The sequence below is a fragment of the Mesoplodon mirus genome, assembly GCF_964341445.2.
Source record: "Mesoplodon mirus genome assembly, chromosome: 12".
NCBI lineage: Eukaryota > Metazoa > Chordata > Mammalia > Artiodactyla > Ziphiidae > Mesoplodon > Mesoplodon mirus.
This window is the reverse complement of record NC_138988.1, coordinates 53431884-53459068: the sequence shown is the minus strand read 5'-3', so window position 1 is coordinate 53459068 and position 27185 is coordinate 53431884. Positions and strand designations below refer to the sequence as shown.

At 50.3% G+C, this 27185-nt stretch overlaps 1 protein-coding gene across 2 annotated transcripts in view; it reads right to left on the bottom strand.

Moving 5' to 3' along the window:
• Positions 1-491: 491 nt before the first annotated feature.
• Positions 492-27185, bottom strand: part of OSBPL10 (oxysterol binding protein like 10) — a 289059-nt gene continuing 262365 nt past the window's right edge. For both annotated transcript variants that reach the window (XM_082637543.1, XM_082637544.1), the window contains 5 exons: positions 20058-20535; positions 10795-10981; positions 7959-8141; positions 4337-4490; positions 492-1806 (listed from right to left, as the gene is read on the bottom strand). In XM_082637543.1, the coding sequence (XP_082493669.1) occupies positions 1762-1806; positions 4337-4490; positions 7959-8141; positions 10795-10981; positions 20058-20535 (1047 nt within the window). In that variant the 3' untranslated portion in view covers positions 492-1761. The remainder of the gene's footprint in view (positions 1807-4336; positions 4491-7958; positions 8142-10794; positions 10982-20057; positions 20536-27185) is intronic.

The window sequence follows — 27185 nt, the reverse complement described above, 5'->3', positions numbered from 1 at the left end:
CCCCCCAAAAAAAAGTGACCCTTCTCCATTTTTTACTACCCAGATGGTTTATACTCTGGTATAAGACTGGAAAATCTAAAAACACCACAGTGATTACTTTTCGGTCTTCTCACTGAGGATTTTCTTCTCAAAATAGCGTCTATTCCACTTTCCCTCTCAGAAATAAAATGGTTCCAAACACTTTACTCTCCCGGATGTTTTAAGACGATGGACTGGAACAAACTTACATTATGGTTTTGCCTGGTAAGTCACTTCTCTCAAAACAAGACTATTCACTAGGTGTGACCTTATGACTCTCAAAACAAGACTATTCACTAGATGTGACCTTATGACCTTGTCACAAAATATCCATACATGATGTTTTGATGAAAATATGACTGCTGTTCACATCAAATTAACACTAATCAATAAAATTTGAGTTCATTCAGAGCCACCAATTCCAACAGAACTTTGGAATCCCTAAAAATAAAATACAGACACACAGATAAGTATAGTATTTAATCGAAATATATTTGTCTAATATCTACAAAGTGTGAACAATTGGTCTTAAGAAAGCAGACAAAAGGCACAAAATTAGTATTACTACAAAGAAGCATTCATGCTACTGGATTGTATAAATATTCTCATTAGAGTGGCACAGTAAAAAATAAATTAAGCATTGAGCAAAGATCAAATACTTCATTTTCTCCTTGCTTTATATTCTGGTCATGTCTTGACCTCATTTGTAAAGGCTGAAGACTGAAATTGAACTGAAACCATGAAACACTTATGCAGGCTTTATGGATGTTTTAATCACAGTGGTTTCCTTGCAGAATTCGGGTCAAACAAGAGGTGCACTTTAAAAAAAATCCACAGGATATTCTTTTATCCTTCCCCAAACGAAATCTAAGATTGAGGCTGTGGTGGTGCATGTGTGTCTATGCATGCGTGTATTTCATTTCTAAAGCCCTTTGTTCAAGATAAAAGTATTGCAGTCTCCATATGACTTGTTTTCTACCATGAAAGAAGCAGCTTCTGAAAATTGTATGACTAGAGCTTTGAGCATGAGAAATTATCAGAAAGCTTCTGGGGCAAGGAGATGGGAGGAATATTCCAAGGTAGGCCTGGCTCTAGGCTCTCCCAGGGGTGCTCCATCCTGGAAGACTCTGGCATAAACCTTTATTAACAGCTTCCTGCCCGCTCCCCATCCAGCAGGAAATGGCAGTTGATCTGTCTTGCATATGGACAAACAAACGTTGACTTGGGAGGGGAGTGGGAAGCACAGCGATAATTCTGAAATGACAGCCACCTCCTACCAGAGGCACAGCAGTAGGGCCACGCCAGTTCACCCCTGTTTGGACAGGAGTTGTCAGTTGGAGAATACTTTGTGAGTGCAAAAGTATTTGGCAAAGTGAAAAGTAGAAAACTCCAAACCTCATTGATAAAAAGGAGCTCATAATTACCCACTTCAGTATTGGTAAGTGCACTATTTACATGTGTAATAATATCCAGCAGACACAGCGCATGCGTGTGAACATACAGTGTGCCGAGAGCTTGCACACAGACGTGTGTGCACACGCATGCCCCAAATGGCTCTTGAATAAATTCAATCCCATAGTAGAGTCTGGGGGTGCATTTTTCACAGTACGTAATTTCTCTCTCAGGTACCATGTCTTGAATGCTATCAAGAGGTCTCAGGGAATACCAGCAGAACCTTGATACTGTACCACTTTAATTCCTACAAAAACAGGACCATTTCTGAAAGCTCTGCATCTCCACCCATTAGTGTGCCTTCCAAAGCGGATTGAAGTATACCCAGCCGTCACCCTGCAAGAGAGAGGAGGACACATCATTACATGGAGACCTGTCGGCGAGGCAAGGGGAGAAGCAAGGGTATCCCCTGCTGCGCTAGTTCCACACAGTACCATGCAGTGCTGGTTACCATCTATCTGTTCAGGACCACCAACCTGTGTGCCGGCCTCTCCTGATGTCTCACAGCCAAGCCATGCTGGTGGTCTCACCACCCCTCCTCAGCCCGGCTGCTTTTTAGAGCCCATGGGATCTTTGTATCTGGCATTTTGGGAGGAAACCCCACAAAATGACCAAAGTGACGAGGGGAGGGCTTTGTTGGTTTACAAGGAAGATTAGTTGGCCAAAAAAAAAAGGCCTTTGAAACAGGGGGACAGGAGAAAAAGGAGGGTAGTTGGACAAACAGACAGGGAAAAGACAAGGGCCTGAATAGGAGGAATCGGCCCAAACCAGTGATTTTTACCACCCACCATCCTGGAGGGGAGTGCCTAACAAAGGGCGCCCGCAAGGCAGCAGTCAAAAGACATCAGCACACACAGGAGAGGACACCAGTCAAATACCAGGGAGAAAAAGGCAAGAATCAAAATGGTACGCAATCTGGTGCCAGACTAGAGGGATGTACTGAATGGTAATCATGCTGGTGCTGGGATGATTTGTATTCTTTAAATATCCTCAAGCCTCCTGTTATAAACAGACTGGCTTTTCTTACAACCTATGGGAGGAAAATGATGTTTTTTGGTTGTTGTCATTTTACTTTTTAATAAGTGCAACTTTCCACAGAAGCCAGGCAACCTAGTTGTCTCAGAGAGACCAGATCCAGCAGGAGGATCCTTGGAGGATTCTGTGATGGTTAATTTTATGTGTTGACTGGCCCCAGATTAAACATTGTTTCTGAGCCCAGGGGAGGGGGCGGTGTTTCCAGATGAGGGTAGCATTTGAATTGGTGGGTGGAGTAATGTAGATATTCCACCCCCATGAGGGTGGGCATCATGCAATCTGCTCAGGGCCTGAATGGAACAAAAGGTGGAGGAAGCAGGAATCGGCCCTTTCTTTCCTGCCTCACTGTGGAGTTGACACCTCATCCTGACTTCTGCCCTCGGCTGGGATTCACACTATCGGCTCCCCTGGGTCTCAGGCCTTTGGACTGAATCCTACCACTGGCTTTCCTGCGGTTCCACCTTGCAAACCACAGATCCCATGGCTTTTCAGCCTCCACAATCTCATAATAAATCTATTTAAATTTCTATCTTCTGTTGGTCCTGTGCTGTTTCTCTGAAGAACCCTGACTAATAGAGTCACCTCCCCTGGGCAAGGCCTCCAGACAGGGATACACTCAGAGTCTCCCCAAGCAGACTTCCCGTCTGAACCAGCATCTGACCTTGACATCTGTGCTCAGCCCACGGCCCTAGTTCCCGCCTCTAGGAGACACGTGGCTGCTTCCTGCTCCAGACCAGAAGCCCACCTCAAGGTCACTAACTCTCCCCTCAGACCTCCAGCTCCATGGAGCCATCCCTCCAAGGAGCAGAAGTCAGACACCAGCAGTGCCTAGGCAAGGAAAGCCCAGACGGACTTCAATCGGCCCTCAGCGTTTAAATTTTAAAACTTCCTTGACACCAGGTGAATATCAGATCTCATCAAAATTCTGATTTCTGGCTTCCCTTGAAAAACTGGGCCATCAGCCTGTGGCGGCCTGGAGGTCAGTGGCATCCACCCTTTTAGATACGGACCCTGGGTCTGCCCCGCCCTCACCGGCCTGTTTCTCTCATTGACGCTGCCAGGCTCCTGACCAGCCTGCCTTAAAAACTGTGGCACCAGGCTTCCCTGGTGGCACAGTGGTTGAGAGTCCGACTGCCGATGCAGGGGACGCGGGTTCGTGCCCCAGTCCAGGAAGATCCCACATGCCGCAGAGCGGCTGGCCCCGTGAGCCATGGCCGCTGGGCCTGTGCATCCGGAGCCTGTGCTCCGCAACGGGAGAGGCCACAACAGTGAGAGGCCTGCGTACCACAAAAAAAAAAAAAAAAAAAAATTGTGGCTCCTACACCTTTGTCATTTCCAATTCTGTTCTCAGAATGCTGCCCGGCTGTGCCACAAACAACTGGGCACAGGGCGCCTTGCCCAGAGGGCGGGCAGTCGGGGGATGAGGGGCGTGGGGGGGTCCCCTTCCAACACCACTTCCAGCAGCAGCGCGGGAAGGCGGACCCCCGCGGGCCTCCCCGGCACGTCCGTCCCCCATTGGGCCCCTGGGAGGCAAAGCTCTGAAAGGGTGCTGTCATGGAGAAGGTTCCAACCCACCCAGGTGTGGAGCTGGGCTGGGAGGGGCTTCCCGACCAATCTGCTACTGAAGGCAGAGCAGCAGGGCTGTGGTCTTTGTGAAGCAGGACGCCTCCAGGGCCGCAGCCCCACTCCGTGCCTCCCCGCGGGCGGGTGCGCCTCCCTGATGGGGGAGCCATGGCCACCATGCCCAGATCTCCCAGGCGCCCCCTGCCCGTCCGGCGGCCGCGATAGGGGACAGCCCGTCCTCCCCGCCCAGGACGCCCGGTAGGGTCACCTCCTGGATGAAGTACTTGGGCCGCCAGGGCGTGCGGAGGTTCTCCCGCTTCCGCTCCTCCGCGCGCTGCTTCTCCTCCAGCCGCCGCTTTTGCTCGGTGGCGGCGTCGATGTCCCCCAGCCGCAAGCATCGGGTCACCTCCTGCCAGAGGTTCCTGGGGGCGGGGGTCATTGGGGACAGGAAACAGTCAGGCAGGGCCAGCAGCCTGAGGCCTGCGGTCCTGGGCAAGGAAGGGCCTGAGCCAAGGATGCTGGGCTGCGGGGCGGGAGGGGGTGAGCAGCTCACTCCACAGGCCCAGGGCCCCACCTGCACCCAGATCTGAATCCCCTCTCGCCTCCGCGCTCTGAGCGTCTAGACCAATCTAGGGAAGACTGGAGCAATCAAACTGCTCCTACAGACAAAATCTACAGCAGACACTGCCACGGGGCATTCACCACATTCCTAAACATTTTACATATGGACTAACTCATCTCATCAACACAACACCCCAGGGATATAGATGTGATACTATCACCCCATTGTAAAGGGGAGAAAAACAGATCCACATAAAGTGAAGTGACCTGCCCGAGGTCAGCAAGCTGATGGATGTGAACAGTGGCTGCTCTCCCACCGGGAGCCCCGTATTAGGAGTTACAGACACTGGGGGATCCGTCACCTCCCCGTGTCCACACACAAAGTTAGACACACTCATTCATTCACTCACTCACTCACTCCTTCGTTCACTGGAGAAGGCGGCAGCTTCCCTCCGCAGGAAGCCGGGGTGCCCCCTCCAGTCCCACTCTGTGCTGGAGGGGGAGGACCAGCACTGAGGTGAAGGGGGGACACTTCCTCACTTCAGCATATCAGGACCAGTCGGGATTCTGCACGAGGGAACCAGCGGACTTCTCCGCAGCAAGCACCAGCACCCCTACCCCCACCCCCGGCTTTGGGGACATGATGTCCCTGCAGCTGGGGCCGAGCAGACGCTCCCCGTTAGATCCTGGGCCAGGAGCCCGCAGGGGAGTGGCCAGTGCATCCAGGACAGCAGCCCTCCTGTGGGACCCGAGCCCAGGAACCGATGCGGCCGGGGCTCTGGCTGCAAGGCCAGCCTGCCCACCGCCGCCCAGCACCCCACCATGCAGAGGGTACAGTGGCACCCTGGCTCCTAACTTACACAGGAGAAACCTCTGGAAGGTGGGAGAAAGCCAGGTCCTACCAGCCTCACAGCGCTTGCTCTTTCTACCATGCCCTGATAGCTGACTTAGGGGGAAAAGATGGCCTAAAACAGGAAAGGAAGGTGGGGAAGGAGACAGGGAGGGCTGGGTGCCGGGTCAAATCAGTCTTTGCCATCACCTGAACCCTCAACACACACCCGGCGCTGAGGGAAGGACTGGGTGCCCGGGCATCCAGGGTCGGGGTGCTCTCAGGGCAGGACCTCCCCTGATAAGGCCCATCATAAAATAGTGGCCCCAAATTTAGAGGGTAGAGGGCCCCAGGGACTGCAGATGGGGTGGTGAGCAAAGAACCGGCCCACAGGTCAAGGGCTCTGCCCAGACACCCACAGGGTCCAACCAAGAGCTCCCTGGAGGGGCTCTGCTTCGGAAGGCTCTGAACTTCAGGACAAAGGGAAAAGCAGAAAAGCCTTCAGGGCGGAGAGGGCGGGGGCAAGTCGGCAAGAAAAGCAAAAAGGAAGCCCAGGGGAGCCTCTGCTAGAAGCGGAGGTCCCGGTGGCCAAGGGCCAGGTGGTGGCTAGGCCGGGTGTGGCCAGCATCGCTGCGTGGAAGGCTCCAGCCCGAGCAGGATGCCTGCGCCGGCCGGGCTCTGAGCATCGCGAGCACATTGACAGCAGTGGGCCGACCTAAGAGCAGCTTCACTCTCCCCTTAATGGGGCAGGGGTTCCCCTGCACAGGGGCTGGTGGGGGCCGGGCCACTGTGGGGCTGAGACCACTAGGTGGGCCCTCCTTCACCTCCTCAGGTGAGGCCTGGCACAGGTGACTGGGCTCAGGTGCTCTGAGTGGCAGGCGCTACACCTCAAGGCCATTCCCGCCTCAGGGAACAAGGTGGGCTGCTGGGTTTGTCAACAGCCCAGGTCCAGGTTCCAGTGAAGTCCACGTATGCGAGACAAGAAGAGGCGATACGCCCCTCTGTCTGGTTCCAGACTCCATCCTCTATCCATCCCACTCCCAGCAAGGCTTAATGAGGAACAGCTAACCTACTCAACAGTCTTGGAAGAAGAGCTCAAAGGAATCATAGTTTTGTTCTCAGCAGCCATACCAGAAACAAGCGGTGCTGTGACAGCAACCACAGGGCCCCTGATTCCGGGGAGGTGTCGTCAGAGGCCAGGGGAGGGATTCCTTCCTGTCACAGCCCAAAGGGCTGGGTTCACGCCCTCCATTTGGACTCAGAGAAGGTTACACTCTGATCAACAAGAACGAGTGGACTAATCCTACCACAAAGCCAAGTTTCCAGGACGCTGCAGCCCTCTTGCTATTAAACTCGGTGATAATGTATAATTTATACACACTGGTATCCCTGCTTTGTTTCCACATAAAAAGCACCTTTCCAATTGCATTACAAACTCTTCTTGTAATGGCAAACCCTTTCAGAGAATCATCTGTAATTTCACTTTAACCCTATATCCTCTTTCTACAGATTAGCATGCTTTTAGATAAGAGCGGGGCCGGCAAACGTTCTCTGTAAAGGGCCAGAGAGTAAACGGTTTAGGCTCTGCAGGCATTTGCTCTCAGTCGCAACTGTTTCACTGCTATTGTAGCCAGAGGGCAGCCACAAACAAGATACAAACAAAAGGACGCAGCTGTGTTCCTGTAAAATTTTACAAAAATCAGCCAGAGATGGGATCTGGCCCGTGGGCCGTAGCTGGCTGACCTCCTGGATTAAAAAATTAAAATGGCATATTTCCAGAAGATTCTGCTTCTGTACCTGCATAAACATCACTTTAAGTGGCTTGCGGGATATTCATATGATAGAGTGAATTCTCCATAATTCACTTAACTGTTTTCCAGTTATTGCACAGTTAGATGGTTTCTTTTTCTTCCTTTTGTTTATATTTAACTTTTTTTCTTAAATACCCAAATTTCATATTTAAAACCTTTTGTGAATTGAAGAATTTTCCCTTAGATGAGATTCCCAGAAATGGACTACAAGAGGTGAACTCACAAATTTAAAGCTGCTGATCCAAACAGCTAACCTGCACACCTTCCTACCGGAAGCACAGGGCATAGAGTGTTAATTTTATCACAGCCTTGCAGGCACTGAATTTTTTTGAATTATGTTGCTAATCTGGTAAGAAAAAAAAAGTATCTCATTGCTTTGCTGCACAGTTCTTTGATTACTAGCATCTCTCTGTATTTAACTTTGCAATTAAGTAACAGACCCACAGAGTTGACAAACTCTTTTAGGACAGGCATTAAAGTCTGGGCGGGCTGTCTTCACACTCCACCCCATGACTGCAGAGCAACTAAACAAAGGATCTACACCTAAGTGACATACAGAGGACAATTCAAGTTTCCAAAGGAATTAGAATGCGATTCCTGGCCCCTTTGCATTGGGCTTCCTCTCTGCCCCTTGGGTTAAGTGCTGAGGACAACAAAGCTTGGAGAGGAACACATGGCCTAGTCCCCACCTGGACTCCATGGGGCCCTGCTTCTCCAGGGGTCGGATCTTCTTGGGGTACACTGGCAGCATGGTCGTGTCAATGACCTTGGTCTCCCCGTTGTTGTAGGTGAACTCTAGGGTCCCATTCCACTCCCCGTGGGCTTTGCACACAATGGTGTTGGTCGGGTTGTGCTTCACTTCTGCTGTGACCCTGAATTAATGAAGCATCGAATAAACATGCTTTGCAAGATTATTAGAACAGAGACCGACTTCAAAAGGCATCCTCACATGTAGAGGTTTTTTTTATGGGGTTGCTTTTTGCTCTTTTGCTCAAAGACTAGCTCTTAAGATGTGATCTAATATCCTTGAGCAGAAAAAAGCATCAGTGGGAAAACAGATAGGATCTGAATAAAGTCTGTAGATTAGTTCATAGGAATGCAGCAATGTTAATTTCTTATTTTTCAGTTGAAGTATAGTTAATTTACAATGTTGTGTTAGTTTCAAATATACAGCAAAGTGATTCAGTTACACACACACACACACACACACACACACACATATACTTTTTCAGATTCTTTTCCCTTATAGGTTATTACAAGGTATTGAACATAGTTCCCTGTGCTATACAGTAGGTCCTTGTTGTTTACCTATTTTATATATAGTAGTGTGTATATGTCCATCCCAAAGTCCTAATTTATCCCCCCAATTTCTTAGTTTTTTTCAATTAATATTGTTTTACTGATTTTTGACAATAAATTAGACAGGCGGTTGAAAATTATACATGTTTTACACTATATACTGTGATTTGTTTAGTTGAATTTCATCAATTTCTTAGTTTTGATAAAAACGCCAAGGTTTTATAAGATGTTATTATTGGGGTGGACATCACAAAACTCAGTAAAAACAAAATATAAATATCAATTAAGTCTATCTGGTCTATTGTGTCATTTAAAGTAGAACTAACTACCATATGACCCAGTCATCCCACTACTGGGCATATACCCTGAGAAAACCATAATTAAAGAAGACACACGTACCCCAATGTTCACTGCAGCACTATTTACAATAGCCAGGTCATGGAAGCAACCTAAGTGTCCATCGACAGATGAATGGATAAAGAAGATGTGGCACATATATACAATGAATATTAGCCATAAAAAGAAATGAAATTGGGTCACTTGTAGAGACGTGGATGGACCCAGAGACTGTCATACCGAGTGAAGTAAGTCAGAAAGAGAAGAACAAATATCGTATATTAACGCATATATGTGGGATCTAGAAAAATGGTACAGATGAACCTATCTGCAGGGCAGGAATAGAAAGGCAGACATAGGGAACGGATGTGTGGACACGGGATGTGGGGGGCGAAGGGGAGGGTGGGACGAATTGGGAAATTAGGTTTGACATAAATACACTACAACATGTGTAAAATAGATAGTGGGAAGCTGCTATATAGCACAGGGAGCTCAGCTCAGTGCTGCGATGGCCTAGATGGGTGGGAGGGGGGAGGGGAGGGGGGAGGGGGGAGGGGAGGAGAGGGGGAGGGGGAGGGGAGGGGGGAGGGAGGTCCAAGAGGGAGGGGATATATGTATACATATAGCTGATTCACTTCACTGTACAGCAGAAACTAACACAAGATTGTAAAGCAACTATACTCCAATAAAAAATGTATATAAAATTTAAATATATATACCCTTCTCCTCCCTCAAATAGCAACTAATAGTGTACATTTCAACCACCAAAAGAGTGTGAGAGTCTAGGGGGAACTTTTCGATCACTAAACAAGGTCGAACCCCTCCAGCCTGGCTTCACAAGGGCCCCTGGTGGCGATGTGTGGCCCTTTGCCTCAACCACCCGGCCCGGGGGCTCCCGGTCTCAGCTCTGGGTGAAGGCAGAGCCCACCTCCCTCTCCCCAGGAGCCCGCTGTAGGCAGAGTAACACAGCAGAAACGGGAGGAGAAGCCCGGGGCCTCTTTTTCTAATGGCCAAGCTTGGGATGAATTTGGTGTTTTCAAACCCAGGTCTGGAATTTTTCTCCCTGAGCCTGAACACCTCCGGGAGCCCAGGCGGCATCAGGAATCCTCCCAGCGGCACACAGCGGAAGGGTATCCGTGCTGTGCTGGTAACGCTTTAACAACGGGCTCGCCAGGAGGGAAAATGCCTGGTTTACAGCTTTTGCCAGTTTCTGTGCTGCCCCACCCACAGCGGATCTCAAGCTACCACTGGGGCATGAGTGGCCGCGGAGCTGGGGAGAAACGTGCATAATCAGCTCTTGGGGGCTGGTATGTTTGGCTCCAAAACGGCCACTGAAGGTGCCTACTTTCCAGAGGACACTCCACCACCCCACGTGAACACCATCCAGAAAAACTTTCCAAGAAAAAGGTCAAAGATGGGGGCTTGCTTATTATCCAGCGATCTGCTCCAAAGGGGGAAATTTATAACTGGAGCCATAAAAACGAGGTGATGCTCCCCTCAAACAGCGGGCCTCTCCTTCTGTTTCTTAGGACTGCTTCCCAGCTTCCAAAAGGAGAGAAACGGTCCTGCTCTCATAGATGCAGGATTCGGGATGTTGCATGGAGCTCACAGAACAACTGAATCAGTGCAGGTCAGGCCTAGGGCCTCGGAAGCGAGAGGTTATGATAAAGCCAGAAGCCCTTTGTTCTCTGGGGCATGTTCCACCCACACATCGTCAGACTGGGGAGGGTTCAAGACGCTGCCCAGTGAGACATGTCATCTGAAACAGATCTGTTAACTTGATCTTGATTTTTCAACTCATCCCACGGCTGGAACCCAGTCTTCTGATGCAGACAAGAAACCTGGGGCATCGTGATCGCACAGAGACGGAGTCTCCCTAGCCCCTCCTACCTGTGGACCTTCCCCCCGTAGAAAGGCTTTGTGTGGAAGATCACTGTCGCTGAGTACCCGGTCTTGGCGCAGGTGATGCTGACTTTTCCTCCGAGCTCCACCCAAGGGATGGTGAGGATGGACCGGGCGTAGGCACTGGGCAGGGTGAACACATATTCCTCCCCATGCTCCAGGAGCCGCAGCACACCTGAGGAAGACAGGAGGGAAGGGTTAGGCTCGCACACGAGGAAAGCGCAGCTGGTGAAACCGAGGAGGACCCTGAGGGGCTCCCGGGCACCGAGGCCTTTTTGTCTTCCATTTCTTGTAGTCTCCATGACCTTCCCTGAGGTCCAAAGGGCAGATTGCAACAGTTGCTAATCAAGGGAGGAGCAGCCAAAAAACCACCTGGGGCAAAAGATTAAAGGGACCAGAGAAGCTCATCAAGATTAGGAGACGTGGGCTTCCCTGGTGGCGCAGTGGTTGAGGGTTGCCTGCCGATGCAGGGGACACGGGTTCGTGCCCCGGTCCGGGAAGATCCCACATGCCGCGGAGCCGCTGGGCTCGTGAGCCATGGCCGCTGAGCCTGCGCGTCCCGAGCCTGTGCTCCGCAACGGGAGAGGCCACAGCAGTGAGAGGCCCGCATGACGCAAAAAAAAAAAAAAAAAAAAAAAAAAGATTAGGAGACCTAATACCACAGGAGACCCTGCACACACCCTGATCTTGTCAGCAGCCCCACCCTTGAACCATTGCTATAAAACTCATCAAATTCTCCCCAGTTGGGACACACAGTTTTCGAGGGCAGGAGCCCACTGTGTCCCCTTTTGCCTGGCAAAGCAATAAAGCTATCCTTTTCTACTTCACCCAAAACTATGTCTCCGAGATTCGATTCAGTACCGGTGCACAGAGAAGCTGAGCTTTGGGCATCACTGGGGACCAGAAGACGCAAAGATGAGAAACCAAACACGCTCCTGCAACAGACGTCACGCCTCCCACCTCCGCAAAGGCCGGCCACCCATGTGCCATTTATCTATTCGCTGCATGTCTACTGCGTGAGAGATGCTGAGAACACATGGTGAGCAAGACAGACCCGCTCTCTGCCCTCAAGGAGCCAAAGAGAAAGGTGGGCGTGCATGAAGCACTCGCAAACACAAAACTGTGACTGTGATGGGGTGGGAGGGGGAGGTGTCCGGGGCCTCCAGCAGCAGGAGCTGAGCTGGGAAGGGAGGCTTCCCGGTGGAAGGGACACTGGAGCTGGCTAAGAGTTGAGTTGGGGAAGAGGGGAGGGAAAGCAGAAGCAGGGGGAGGCATATGCAAAGGCCCTGTGGTGGGAAGGAGCCGGGTGAGCACGGGGGTCTGAGAAAAGGGCCCCAGGGAAGAAAGGGAAGTGGTGGGTATAGGTACGGAGGCTGCCCAGGTCTACAGGGGCCAGGCCTCGTCTTTCAACTTCGCAAAAGCCTGTTAAGGAGCTCTACCTTTATCCTGAGAGCAGCAGAGACAACCTCAAAGGTTCTCAGGAAGTTACAAAGCAGAGTGCACAGCTGCTGTCACGACCCGGGGGCACCCACCCCTTGATCAGAGGTTCTCCAGGCTGGGAGCCAAGTACTAGTCTTGGAGAGATCTGATCCGCTTGAAACAATGCAAAATGACGTGGGCTTGTCTCTTTTTCTAGGGAAAGGAGCCACAGTTTTGAACAAGTTCTCAAAGGCTGCCGTGAACTACCCCGACAGGCGCCATCTCCCGGGGCTGCTGTACAGCTGGTCCACTGACACCCAGCCCCTGCTCTGGCCTCTCCGGTCGGGCACCCACAGGGGCCCCTCTACTGAGGGCAGCACCTCCTGGGCTGGCAGAGGCCTGGGAACCAGCACGCCTGGCTCGCTGAGGTTTGCTCTGTGTGAGGGGCCTTCTCGGCCTCCCACCCCGCACTGAGGCTTCACTCCCTGTAGAAAAGCCCTCCCAGCTCTATTCCTGCCCACTCTGGGCCTGCAATGGTCAAGTGCAGCAAGAGCCTCAGGAAGGTCAGTTCTGTCCTTCGGCCGGAACTATGTGACTGGAGGTGTCAGTGATGTCCCCTCCCTGGGTCTCTGGTTCCTCCACTGGAAAGAGCGAGGAGGGGGCTCCATGTGCCCTGGGGGACCCTTCCTGGCCACCCAGCACTTCCAGGGGCTTCACATGCAGTGTCTTCTGTGAGCTTCACAACTACTCAACGCAGCATTAATTATTATCATTTTTAAATGAGGAGGTGGAAACGGAAACTCAGAGGGGTTAAGTAATTTGACTGGTCGGTACTTCTCTCTGAGGCTAGATAAGCATCTCAATCAACTGAGCTAGATTACTCAGCACTAAAAAAGAATGAAATAATGCCATTTGCAGCAACATGGATGGACCTAGAGATTATCATACTAAGTGAAGTCAGACAAAGAAAGGCAAATACCATATGAAATCACTTATATGTGGAATCTAAAATATGACACAAATGAACTTATCTATGAAACAGATTCACAGACATAGAGAACAGACTTGTGGTTGCCAAGGGGGAGGGAATGGAGAGGGAGTTTGGGGTTAGCAGATGCAAACTATTACATATAGGATGGATAAACAACAAGGTCCTACTGTATAGCACGGGGAACTATATTCAACATCCTGTAATAAACCATAATGGAAAAGAATATGGAAAAGAATGTATACCTACACACACACGCACACACACACACATATACGTATAACTGAGTCACTTTGTTGTATAGCAGAAATTAACACAACACTGTAAATCAGCTACACTTCAATAAAATTAAAATAAATTTTAAAAAATCAATCAATCAACAGAGATAGAATCTGCCCAGCAGAGAGACAGTGTACGTGTGTGTGTCCCTTTCAGCCCTGGGGAGCTCGCCAGGAGAGTCTGAGGAGAGGGGACTAAAGGTACAAAGGGATCACGAATGCTGAGTTTCCAAAGTCAATATGAAGATGTACTCAGGAGTCACTCAATTTACCCTTAAGAACTCCTTGCATCGCCCATGAGCTACAGTTTTTGGAACAAACCAGGCTTGTCCAGAACCCGCAACCTCACCCCCAGGTAAGTCCAGCAAAGTTACACCTGCTGACCCACAGACACAGGGGGCTGGTGTGGAAACCCCAGGTGACGGGCCCATGTGCATCTGGGAGTTGTGACCTCCCCCAGGGAGGCGGGATGCTCACACATGGGCACAGGCAGGAGAGAAGATCCGCCCCCCCCCAAGAAAAAGCAGACTCAGGTCACTCACAATCGCGTGGGCAGGACTGGGGGGCAGAGATCGCAGCAACATTTAAATCTCTCTCCCTAACCAGGAAGAGAATTGAATACATGTAACATAAATGCACAGACAGTACGGCTCCACTACACCGAATACACTGAATATCAGAGCACGCTGACTTCTCCCCACCTCCCCACTCGCCAGAGCTCTCAATGAAATTACACCATCTTCCCCAAAACCAAGCCTTGGGCCACGGAACACCCTCCCTCGGTCACTTATCCCTCCCCACAGCTCAGGGGGCAGAGCTGCCCCAGGTGACCGCTGAGGCCCGTCCTGTGATGCACAAGGGTGGACCTGTGTCTGCAAGGAGGATGCGACACCAATGTGTCGCTTCTTACAGCCTGTGCTCAGGACCCTGGAAGAAGAATGGCCAGGCCTGGTATACTTTTTGTTTCCAAGCGTACTTTGTCTTTCCTAGAACTAGGCTGCTAAGAAGAGAGTGAAGCGGGTGGTAAGTTCATGCCGAACAGGTCTGACATCAACAGTGAAGAGAAACCGGAAGTGGAAGTTGGAAAGAGGGAGGCTCCAGCAGACTCCCCCCCCACCCCTCCGCCCCAGTTCTACTCGCAAGCCTCCGGTTCCCTGAGTGCCAGCCGCATCCTCATAGCCTCAGGGCCTGTGGCAGCGGGAGGGGCCCTGAGACCCTGAGGAGGAGGCTGCCGGTCCCTCTGTCGCCTGCCTTCAAGGGCCCAGAGAAGGCAGCTCTCTGTCCCCCATCCTCACCCTCCATGTTGATGGACTATGTGGCAGTAAAGTCCTCCCAGGGGCCCAAATGTCCCCTGACAGCACTGCCCCACCCCCGATGTCTACGATGTCCCCCTCTGCTGTCAACCTTTCCAGGCTTTGACCTGCCATACTTTGGGGACCCCCACTCGTTTGCACATCCTGCGGTGGCCTCTCTCCGCAGGCCAGGACCACGCAACAGCCACGAGCGCCACGTGCTGAGTCTTCCTGGTCTCATTCATGAATATAAACTTGGTGAGGGAGGACCATACCGCTGATATTTTCTTTAGAGCATGCTTACCTGGAGCATACGCCACCATTTTTTAAAAGCCCTAGATGAGATCTCAGAGGATCATTCCAACTCCTCCGTCCCTCGCCAGCCTGGTGACCTTAAGTTCTCTGCCCCTCAGCTGCCTCATCTGTGATGCAGGGATAACGGTACCCGCACCTCACGGGGCTGTAAAAAAGGCAACACTGAAACTCAGCTAAGGGCACGCAACCTGCTACACCGCTGGAATCCTGATCACACCCCCATCTCTTGGCAGGTGAATTCTTAGCAGTGATACTTCCACTTGGGAACAAAGAAGAAATCACAAAATCTGCTGATGGCGGATGCACATAGGGGGTGGGGAGGCATCCTCCTCCCACTCATCTTCAGAAAAACCTCTTCCAAACCAAGGTGAAACTTCCCGCAAGTCCACAGAAATCAGAAAAGTGAGCCCCAGAGCAAGGCTGGTTTAAAGCACCGGCAAGACCACACCCCCAGGCTCTTTTCTGAAAATCCATAAATGTGTGCTCACTCATTAAATCACCGGCAATTATGCCTTCCCAGGACTCTTTTTTTCAAGATTGCATACAAAAATCTGTCCCTAATAATGAATAAAAGACTATATTAAAACTAGACTTGCAAACGGGCTCACAAAGGAAAGCTCCTTTTTAATTAGCCTAATTGCTGAGAGAAGCTGAAAAACACTGAATAATCCATCTTTCCAGGACATAGCTAGTCCTCAAGCTGGGAGATTTTTGCTTTAAATCCCACAAATTGATTTATCAATAAACATAAGGCCAAGCATTAAGATTTTCAAACTGATAAATTTAAAATAACTCTGAGGAACCAAAATATTCCGACAGGGCGTTGACTCTGGAAAGAAAGCACAGAATCACGGAAAGCAACTCCGGGGAGCTGGTCTTCAGGGCCCACAGTGCTGGCATTCATGGGCAAACGGGTCCCTGCCCATCCCCACAGACCCAATTCAGAGGCTGTGCCATTTACTGGGCGCTGGTCTGGAGTTCTGGCAGGGAGGGGTTTCAAGAGAAGCTGGATGAACTGTGTCCCGAGCGGTGAGGGTGGGTACCAAGCGGAGGCGCCTGTGCTTCCATCCACGCATGGATGTCATCTCGGGGTTGGCTCAACAGTGTCACGCTTAGGGACTTTCAGTGTCAGAGCTGAGGGACCATTCCGGGGAGGTCTCTGAGCTACAACCTCGGGGAATTCAAGGCATAACGAAGCACTTGATAATGGCATTTTATAGCCAAATAGGCCACAGCCTTAGGGCAATCATTTAAAACGTAAGCCCATGTATTTACATACAAAATTTCAAGTGGACCAATCTAATCTTTAAAATGAAGGGTTGGAGGGACTTCCCTGTCAGTCCAGTGGTTAAGACTCATCGTTTCCAATGCAGGGGGCGCGGGTTTGATCCCTGGCTGGGAAACTAAGATCCTACGAGCCGCTCGGCAGCCAAAAGTTAAAAAAAAAAAAAAAAAAGAAAAGAAAAGAAAAAATGAAAGGTGGGAAAAAAATGTCACTTCGTGCCCTATCGACAAATTCATGGAAGTTGCTGGATCAGTGCAGGGAATGGAGCGAGGAAGGAAAAGCATCCCACCTCCCCCACCCGCCCTCCCCATAACCCATCCCCCAAAGGAGCCCTGAGGACAGGAAGCAGAACCTTTGGCTTTGAAGTCTGGGGATTCTTAGAAGCATTTTGTGTGAAAAATCAGAAAAATTGTGTGTTACAGAGCTCACATTTAATTAATATGAAAGAAAGGGGGACGTAGCTACTGAAAGGACTGAGACAAACTTAAAAGCCTCACAAGAATGAGAGACGGTCCCCTGACCCTCTCCAGGCCTGTCGACAGCAGGAATACATGGGGGTGGGGGGTGGCCAGGAAGGGGCCTTCCACGGTCTCTCTCCAGAATCTTCCTTCTGCTTTCTTCACTGAGAAGTTCTAAGTAGAATTTTCCAGCAGGGAGAAGAAGTGAGGGCAGCAAATCCCAGCTCTGCTCCAGGGATGCTACAGCCGAGGGTCTCAGCAGAGGGTGTTACGTGGTGTCCCACACACGCACAGCCTTAAGAGTCTGTCCAGGGCTGTGCAGAGTGAATGAAGGCTGCAACCCCTACCGGCTGCCTGGAAGGAACAGGGCCGCCGAGCCCCGAACATCAGAGGCCGACCCTTCACGCGACACAGACACGCAACACATACAAGTCTCCAGGCTCTACATGACAAGCTTTAACCTCAGCCGGGACCTCACCCAGAACTCTGGCCTGTAGAGACACTGTTTGCTCAAGCCCCCCTCTCAAATGTCTAAACCCCAACACAACCTAACTGGGCTCCTGTGCTCTCTCTCCAAACTAATCCCCTCTTCAGTCTTCCCCACCTTAGTTAATGGCTATTCCATCCTTCTAGTTGCTCAGGTCAAAAGCCTGGTGTCACCTTTCTCTCATACCTCACATCCAATCCAGATGTGTCCGATGAGGGGTTAATATCCAAAATATACAAAGAACTCATACAACTCAACATAAAAAAAAAACAGACAGCCCGACTGAAAAATAGGCAGAGGACCTGAATAGACATTTTTCCAAAGCAGACATACAGATGGCCAAGAGGCACATGAAAAGATGCTCAACGTCACGAATCATCGGGGAAATACAAATCAAAACCACAATGATGTATCACCTCACACCTGTCAGAATGGCCATCATCAAAAAGATCACAGATAACAAACGGTGGCGAGGATGTGGAGAAAAGGGAACCCTCCTACACTGTTGGTAGGATGTAAATTGTTGCAGCCACTATGGAAAACAGTATGGAGGTTCCCAAAAAACTAAAAATAGAACCACCATACAATCCAGCAATTCCACTTCTGGGTACTTATCCAGAGAAAATGAAAACACTAATTAAAAGAGACATGTGCACCCCTATGTTCATAGCAGCCTTATTTATAATAACCAAGATATGGAAACAATCTAAGTGCCCATCAACAGACAAATGGATAAAGAAATTGTGGTATAAATATACCATGAAATATTATTCAATCATAAAAATGAATGAAATTCTGCCATTTGTGACAACAGGGATGGACCTAGAAGGTATTATGCTAAGTGAAATAAGTCGGAGAAAGACAAATGCTGTACGATTTCACTTATAGGTGGAATCTAAAATGAATGAACAAACAGAACAGAACAGAAACAGAGTCATAGATTCACAGAACAAACAGGTGGTTGCCAGAGGGGAGAAGAGAAATAGATGAGGGAGATTAAGAGGTACATACTTCCAGTTGCAAAATAAATGAGTCATGGGTATGCAGCGCACAATGCAGGGAATAGCGTCAATGATTATGTAATATCTTTAAAAAAAAAAAAAAAAAAAAAAAAAAAAAGCTTTGGCATCACCTTTCACTCATACCCCACATCTGATCTCTCCACTTCAGAATTCATCCAGATTCCCACCCTGTGTTACCTCCGCACCATTCCTGCCCTGGTTCAAGCCACTATTGCCTTTTGCCTGGATTATTATCATAATCTCCTAACTGGTCTCCTTGCGTCGCCTTCCCCCTCTTATGGTCTAGTTTCAACAAGCAGCTGGAACAATCTTGCTAAACCAAAAGTCAGATCATAATACTCTTCTGTTCAAAGCCTGCAAAGACTTGGCAGCTCACTTAGTGGGATGGCCAACACCCCTGCCAGTGGCCCCCCGAGGCCCCACGTGACCTGGACTCAGTCACCTCTCCGACGGCATCTTCTCCCTCCCACCTCCCTTCTCCCGGCTCCAGCCACATAGGCTTCCAGTCTCAGATCGGCATGCAGGGATGCCCCTGCCTCTGGCCCCTCTGCCTCTGGCCTTGTTCTCTCCACCAAGACACACTCCCCAGGTAATCGACAAAGCCTGTCCTTCATCACCTTCTTGGGTCCTTCATCACCCCCTGGGTCTTTGCTCAACTGTCACCTTCTCGGTGACGTCTTCCCAGCCGCCACCCCAACCCATTCCAAAGTCCCACTGCTCTCTCCCCACCATTCCTAGATCCTTTATTTTATCCCCAGGTCCCTTCCCACCTTAATTTTTTCCCATAGAACTTAACAACTTCCAAAGCACTACACAATTGTATTTCCCCAGCAGAAGAGAGAGCTCTGTGAGAACAGAGATTCTTCTGTCTGTTTTGCTCATTCAAGTACCCATGGCTCCCAAGACAGTGGCTGGCAACCAGTAGGCGCTCAGTAAGAGCATGCTATGTCAATGAAAGGTGTTCTCATCTCCTGGGGTTTGGAAAGGACTTCCAAGGAGCCGTGTATGCCCTGAAACTGAAAGCCAAATTCTGTGCTGGGTTTTTCTTTTTCCTGAGAGTCTACAGCCAGAATCTCACGGGGATTTATGACTCAAAAGAAGTTGAAGAACCACAAACACAGGTTCCTGAATTTGACAAGGATGATTATAGTTTCCCTCATACAATGAATAACCTTCATTCACAGCTATCTGATAATAGAGAAACGTGTGATCCACGAGTGGTCTGATTATACTGGGTTTTCCCTTCAGAACTGCAAGCCCAGCTTCCAGAGATTTGCCTTGGGAATTATTTATGAGCAGATTTTGAATAGGCAGCACTATGATCTTCATTGTTTGTGAGCCAGAAACTGGTGAGAATGAAGAAAAATGTGTTTTCATAGATTGAAGCCAACTCTAATATTCATACAGAGCTGGAAAGAAAAGGATCTCTAAGGCGGCTCACACACGAGTAGCAGGTGAAGATCCAGGTGGGCAGCCTCAGAGGCAAACAGCTGCATCCCACTTACCCCATCACCTCGGCCGCTTTGGGAAATGACCAGAACCTGGTTCCCAAATAGCAAAACCCGTCCATATTTCCAAGCCGCCCACTTACTCCCAATTCCGTAACGAAATAAAAACAAAGGCCTCCACACACAAAACCTCAAGTGCCCATCAGGTACACAAATGTCCCTTGGTCAGAGCCCAACTCCACCCAGCGATTTCGCTTACCTTCCCCGATCATTGAGACCCCCACGGACATGCCCATGAACTTGCTTTTGGTCCATACGTGAGTGTTGATGCACAGCCTCTTCTCCTTGCACTCACAGTAGAAGCAGGAGATGGGCGGGTGGTGGGACACCTGCTCGGCCACGAACCGCATTTTGTAGTTCTCGGAAGGGTCGTCGGCCATCGGGTGTTCATGGTCGGAGGGAGAAGGGGCGGCAGTCCTCTTGGGCTTGACCCTGTCCTTGGGAACCTCCCAGGAGCAGTGGAACGTCTCGCCGATGATGGGGTTGTAGGGTTTCTTGGCCAGGGTGCCCTTGCGGCCCTCGTGGAAGGCGGTGAGGTAATACTCCACGAAGCCGATGACCCTGTCCTGTGGCGTGGCCCCTGCGGTGACAGCCAGCAGCAGGTCTGGGTGTGCCAGGAAGTCTGCATACATCTCCAGCAAGGACCGCTTCTCGAGAATGAACGTAGGAAGCACCACCTGCGGCCAGAGGAGACAAAGTCAGACAGCAAGGTCTATGGGTGCAGAAGAAAGCTGGAGAGGAAAAAAGCAAGGCTACAACCCCCGTCAAGCGAGGTCCTAAGGCCGGGCACCAGGGACCAGTCCCTCTGATTTGCACACACGTGACAAATCAGAGCAAAGAACATCCAAGGAATTGGAAGCGGCTGCAGCGGTGGCATCAACGCCAACCCAGCTTCATGGATTAGACTGCTCTGAGCCATTTTCCTGGGCTGAAATAACAGCCTCTGTCCCTCCGTCCATGGCCAGTGCCCTGCTAACAGGCAGCCCTCTTTCACACCCCATCATTTAGAGACGTGAAGAAAATAGCTCCAAAGGGCTTTTTCGTATTCTTCCTACCATCAGGCACAACCAAGGGGGATGCTCAGTGTGTTCCCACAAACACGGATACTGGGGCTCGTTGGTGCTGCATCAAAGGGGGGCCCAGGTAGAGCAGGACCCACCACTAAGAACATCTGTGTGGAGATCTCTGTAGGAAGAGCAGCGCATAAACCCTCACGGGATCAGGGCAGGGAAGGAATGTGGAAAAGGCCCAACAAATGTCTCCAGAGGCAAGGCCAGCTAGCGGGCAGTGTCCACAGTGGCTGCCACAGAGAAGAGGGGTCATGGGTACAGGCTGCCCCCTAGGCTGGGCCAGAAGAAATGAGCAGAAGTTACAAAGAAGTAGGCTGGTACTTAATACTGAAGCTTCTGGTAAATGGACTGGCACAGGGGCCATCCCCTCGGTGTGTCATTGGCCCCATTACTGAAGACAGGTAGACACTTGGATGCTCTGTCAGGCGCTAAGGGACTCCTCGTTGGTCCAAAGTGGATCCAAGTGGTCCCTCAGGCACCATACAACCTAAGTGCCTAGAACCCAAGGATTAGGTCACTTAAAGCAAATGATGGACTTCTGGGAAGCTGGGAAGCCCTCACCATCCCTGATATGCTATCACCCCCTCAGTGATCTGATGACGTATTACCATTCCACCCCTCGGCTGCAAGACAAGCTTGCGTTGACCTGGAGCGTCTCACTCTGCTTCTCGTGGTGGCAGTCACGGGGTTCTGAAGCTGGAAGCCCAGCCCTGACCCGCTGGCTCCCCCTTGAACAGCCGGGTGAGGGGAGGGGTTGACCGAGGTCACGCAGCTGGTTTACACTCCTCCCTACATGGCCAAGTCCGTCCTCTGTCACATCATAGGCCCCAACTCCCACGAAAGCACTGCTAACCTATAATACCACACACATATCTGTGACCTGGCCCCCACTTCAGCTGGGACCTTTCCTAGGGAAAGATGGAGATACCGTGGAAGTGAGGTGTCCCGACAGACAGGCGGCCATGAGACAGACAGGTAGACATGAGAGCAGCAAAGCACACAGATTTCAGAGGAAACTGGGGGAAGCCCAGCCCGCTGGGGAGGTGAGGTTGGTACCCCTTCTAATGCTTTTCTGTCCCACTTGAAAACTATGTCAGAGGACAATGCACCCTCGCTAAGTCGAAAAGCAGCCAGATGTAAAATGAGCATGGAACACAACCCAAGTATCACAGCAACACTCCACATTTAACATGTCTCTGGGAGAGACAGAAGTGAGTGATTTCTACATTCCTTCTGAGTATCTTTCTGCTTTACTCTTGTAATAAACTAGAAGAAGAAACATTATTTAAAACACAAATATGCAAATTAATGGAGATTTCCTAAGTTTCTTTCAGCCACAACTTGACAAACTTGAGCATCTGGCAGCCTGAGGATCTGAGATGGCCGGGAAAAGTGCATCCTGGCTCAGAACCGCCTTCAGACGCCACTGCTATGACCTCCTACGTCTCTGCGTGGGAACAGGTCAAGTTCAGCTGCCATCCCCGTGCCGTGAGGCCTGCCCTTCTCATGAGGCTCACAGGGGCCCGGCTGTGTCTCCCATGCCTGCCCCCCACAGAGCCACTCAAGGTCCCCCCAGGAATGCTCCCCACCCAGGCTGTGCAGGTTGAGGCTGTGGATTTCAGCAACCTTGAAACTCCCCCCCGACCCCCCCCCGCCCCCCGCCAATGCGACCAAATCAACTGAAAAAGAAAAGAAGCCACAGGTCCGTATCTCCAGACCTCCCAGAAACACTGCATTCCTGCGCTCCCTCCCAGGCAGGGGGCCATCTGATGGAGGGCAGGGGTGGGGGGCAGAGTTACACTGAGGAGCTCCACGTGAAGACCCGGGCTCCTCCTCCCCTACCCGGTGGGATGGGGCGTCTCTGACAACAATCCCACCTCTGGTCAGGGCTGCACCCGAGACTGAAATTAAAAGGAAAGAATCGCGTGGATGTTTACGCTCTCATGGGGGTACTTTGGAAAAGGGCGAGAGTTTAAGGCATTTCCCCTAACTTAGCATTTCTGAACTCAGAAGCTGAAGGATTAAAACAAAACAAACAGAAAAAAGAACGCCAGGCAGAATCCCAACTCGCTCAGCATCCAAACCCGAAGGCCCCTTCGGGATGCTGCAGGTCAAGCCCCTGGTCTCACAGGTGAGGGGGCAGACTGGGGAGAAGGCGGGGAAGGTGTAGGAGAGCGTGGGGAGCCTCAGGGCTCCCAACTGCCCCCCAAGTTCGGTCCATCACCCGACACATCACAATTCTCCGCTTTGGGCCAGCGAGAGCATCTTCTTTCCCTCAGAGGACGAGGGAGGTGAGCGGTCACTGGACGTCAGAACCGGGACGGCTGGGCCAGCCCCTCTCCTGTCCTTAACATGCAGGAGTCAGGAGGAAGCCCAGGGGGGAAAAGATGGGTCGAGAGCCCCACCTTCTAGTCCATTCTACTCTTCCTGGATGACAAGGCAATCCACCAGCCCAAAGACTGCCATTAATGTGCAGACGGGAGGGAGACCATCTGCAACTAAGAAAGGACACTCACGGTGCCCCCTGTCTGGAAAAGTACAGCTGACGCTTCCTAACCCGCCTTCCAGCTGTCACGCCCGCCACTATTTCTTCTCCACACCACAGCTGGAGTCATCTTTCTAAAATCTCTATAAGGCACAAAGTCCAGCCTGGCCCCCACCTCCTCCAGTCTCACAGTATCCCTCACTTTCTGCCCCAGCCCTCCCCTCACAAGTACGTGTACACACATACATACACATACACACACACACACACACACACACACACACACGAGTTCACTCCTGTTTCCTTTTCCTGCCCTCCCTCCTGCCCTCATCTAAGTGAGAAACAGCTACTCAGCTCATAGGAGGTAAACTCCTCCGTGAGGTCTTTTCTGACACCTCCTCCTGCATCCACCACCCCCTTCACTGTACCCATCACACACCCCCATTGTAGCATCCACAGGGCTCTTTTTGCTCGTCAATGCTATAAAGAGCATTATTGGGACAACTGAGGGGAAATTTTTACTATGGGCGTGTAAGAAACAGTATCAGAGCCATGTTAAATTTCCCCAGGGTGACAAATGTGTCGTGTAGGAGAATGACCTTGTTAGGTCACTGATGGCCCACTGAGGTCCAGGCACCGATGGATGTCAGGGAGAAGTGTCATGTCTACGACCTACTCTGAAATGGCTCATCAAAAAGTAAACACAAACATATATGTGCATGTGTACTTGCTGTGTGGTGGACAGAGAGAAGCAGGGAGAGAGTGGGAGAGGGGAAAGAAGAAAGAAAAATACAAAGTGGCATAATGTTAACAATTGGCCGATAAAGGTGAAGCATATATGTGGAAGTTCATTGTTCTATTCCTGCAACTCTACTGTGGATTGGAAAATGTGCTAAATAAAGAGTTGGAAGAAAAAAAAAAAAAAAGGCTCTACTAGGGATGCAATACCTGAGAACTTACTAATTGTCAAAGACAACCCTCCTGAAATGAAAGACACAGGGAGTGTGGTCTCACAGCCAACAACAGGTTCAACCCTCGAGGCATGTATTCTGCACTTGACAGTGACGCTGTGGCATTGTCCGCACTGGGAAAAGTAGAATTCCCAGAGAGATGGAGGAGAATGGGCAGGAGTGGGGTGACCATCTCCCCTTTCATCTCTTGCTGGTGTTTGTGCAGAATACCCAACCTATTCCCTTTCAAGCCAGCACATGGACCACTGTGGGCAAGATGTTTCATTAAAGTGGATTCTCTCTCTCCTATGATCTCCCTGACTTCTTGTTGGTCCCTTTGCCAATAAGTCACTTAATCATCTGTTTCTTGGGTGGTGGACACTGCAGACAGGGAGCCACAAAGTGGTGAGGACTAACTGGACTGTCTGCCTCCAACTGAGAGATGAGCGATGGCCCAGCTGCTCAGACTCATGGCAGCCAAATGGCTGCAACCGCTACTGCAGCTTTATTGAGACATCAGTCAGGGCTGCCTTTTCTGCCATTAACATAATTAAGACAATAAACTACTTTGGGGAAAGGAAAAAAAAAGAAGATCTGCACTCAGGACTGAGAGAACAATTAATTACGGCTAAAGTTGCATCAATCTAGAAGTAAATAACTTATGTTTGGGTTGGGATCTTAGAATTTGGAAACAATTGATCACCCATCGAGAAAGTCAAAGGGTCCCCCTAAAGAGCAATGGTCCGTCCCTTCCCCACAAAGGGAAGCACAGCGGGCCTCGGATAAGGAAGGCCAGCGCAGGTGCAACTTCTCCAAAGAAACATCAGTTAACCTAATAACCTTGAGAGTCATCTACATAATACTCTGTTCTCAGTCTGGGAAACCTACCCAGTGCAAACAAGCAAGAAAGGGAGGCCAAGACCACCGGAGATTGACCCGTGCAATCCTTTAAGGAAACCAGGGGAAGTACACAAAAATCCAGCCTTAGAAAATGAACAGGAGAGGATTCACACTGCCAAAGGCCTATGGAATGCTCCCCTTGGTTTCCTTAAAGGGCCAGCTCCCTTCCCGCGCATCTCATGGTGCTTGAGACATCAGGAGAGGCACTCATTAAAACAAATGATACAAGTGAACCTACTTACAAAACAGAAATAGACTCACAGACATAGAAAACAAACATGGTTACCAAAGGGGAAAGGTGGGTGGGAGGGATACATTTGGAGGTTGGGATTAACAGATACACACTACTATATATAAAATAAACAACAAGGACCTACTGTTATAGTACAGGGAACTCTACTCAATATCTCGTAATAACCTATAATGGAAAACCATCTGAAAAAGAATATATATATATATGTATAACTGAATCACTCTGCTGTACACCTGAAACTAACACAACATTGTAAATCAACTATACTTCAATAAAAATTTTTTTAATAAAAATAATTTTTTTAAAAAAAGGGCCCGGCTTGCAGGAGTCAGAAACCGTGAGCCGAGGTTCATCTCTTGACAGCAACAACCGTGTGGACCCCGGCAAATTTCCCCCTTAGAAGAAGGAGCTTAAGCACAGCACTGTTAAGCTGTGCTTGTTGTGACTGATGCTGGAAATTTAGCCTAATAAAATAATTCAATCAAAGGAAAAAGCTGTGAGTTCAAGATGTCCACTGTATCATTATAACAACAAGAAGCCACTTGTGGAGGAAGTACAAGACAACGCAGCGACCTGGGGGGAGGTTATGCATCCGTGAGCAGGAACGCAGGCCATGAGAATGTTCTCGTCCTTGAACCCAGTGGCAGGCACATGGGTGTCTGTCGTGAGGCAATTCTCTATCCCGGGGGCACACAAACCGCAACCACAAACCACATCTCCTCTTGGTTCAACAAACAGCTCTACTGGAACCATTTAAATAATTCCTTAAGAATCACAGAAACTTCACAACGATCTCAGCAAGCTTATCTCTAAATGTACAAATCTTGTCTAACATCCTTGAGGACAGGATGTGCACGGAGCACCCAAGGAGGGTTCAATCCACCTTTGCTTTGCACTAGTTTCAACCACAGTCTGCAGCCCCAGACTCCCACCTGCTCTATGGAATCAGTTATGCCTTCTGGAAGGGCTCACAATCCCCTCTTCCAGCAGATCCCTGTCCCATCTGAATCTGTAAAATTTGAGTTTAGACCAAATCCCTTGAGGAATCCACAGAGGTCACTGGCCCACCCTGGACCTTGCTGTTCCCCAGAACCACGCCCCACCAAATCTCAATTTCAAGCACCCCCTCCTCCTATCACCCCGTACGTCCAGCTCACTCCATTGCAGCCCCAGCCCCACGACCCCATCATGTCCACCATCCCATCGCCTCATTTCCCTCCACGCCCAGCGTGGCATCCTGCCCCACCTGACACTCACTCCCTTAATCTGCCACCACCACCCCCCCAGGCCCCTCGGCCCTCTCTCCCTCTGGGGGGGGGGTCAGCCAGTAAACCCCAACTCTGGTTTAATCCACCTCCTCACATTCTCTGAGCCTCAACCTGGCAACTCAACTTACCTGGAGAAAAGAGAGACATGCTGGCTGGTCTCACTTTAAATTCGTGACCTGGAATCCTTCCGTGCCCTGCCCCGGGGCGGGGCGGGGGGCCATCCTGCCACCTCCGTCCTCCGCCTGAGAGGGCCACTCATCTCTGCTGCCTCCTGCCTCCCCAAATCTCTAACAGCCCTTCCCTCTTCCTCACCCTCACTGCTCTGAATCCTTGACACGTGGCTGTGCAGACGTGGGAGCAAGACGTGATGATCCCTGCTTTACAGGCAAGGAAACAGAGAC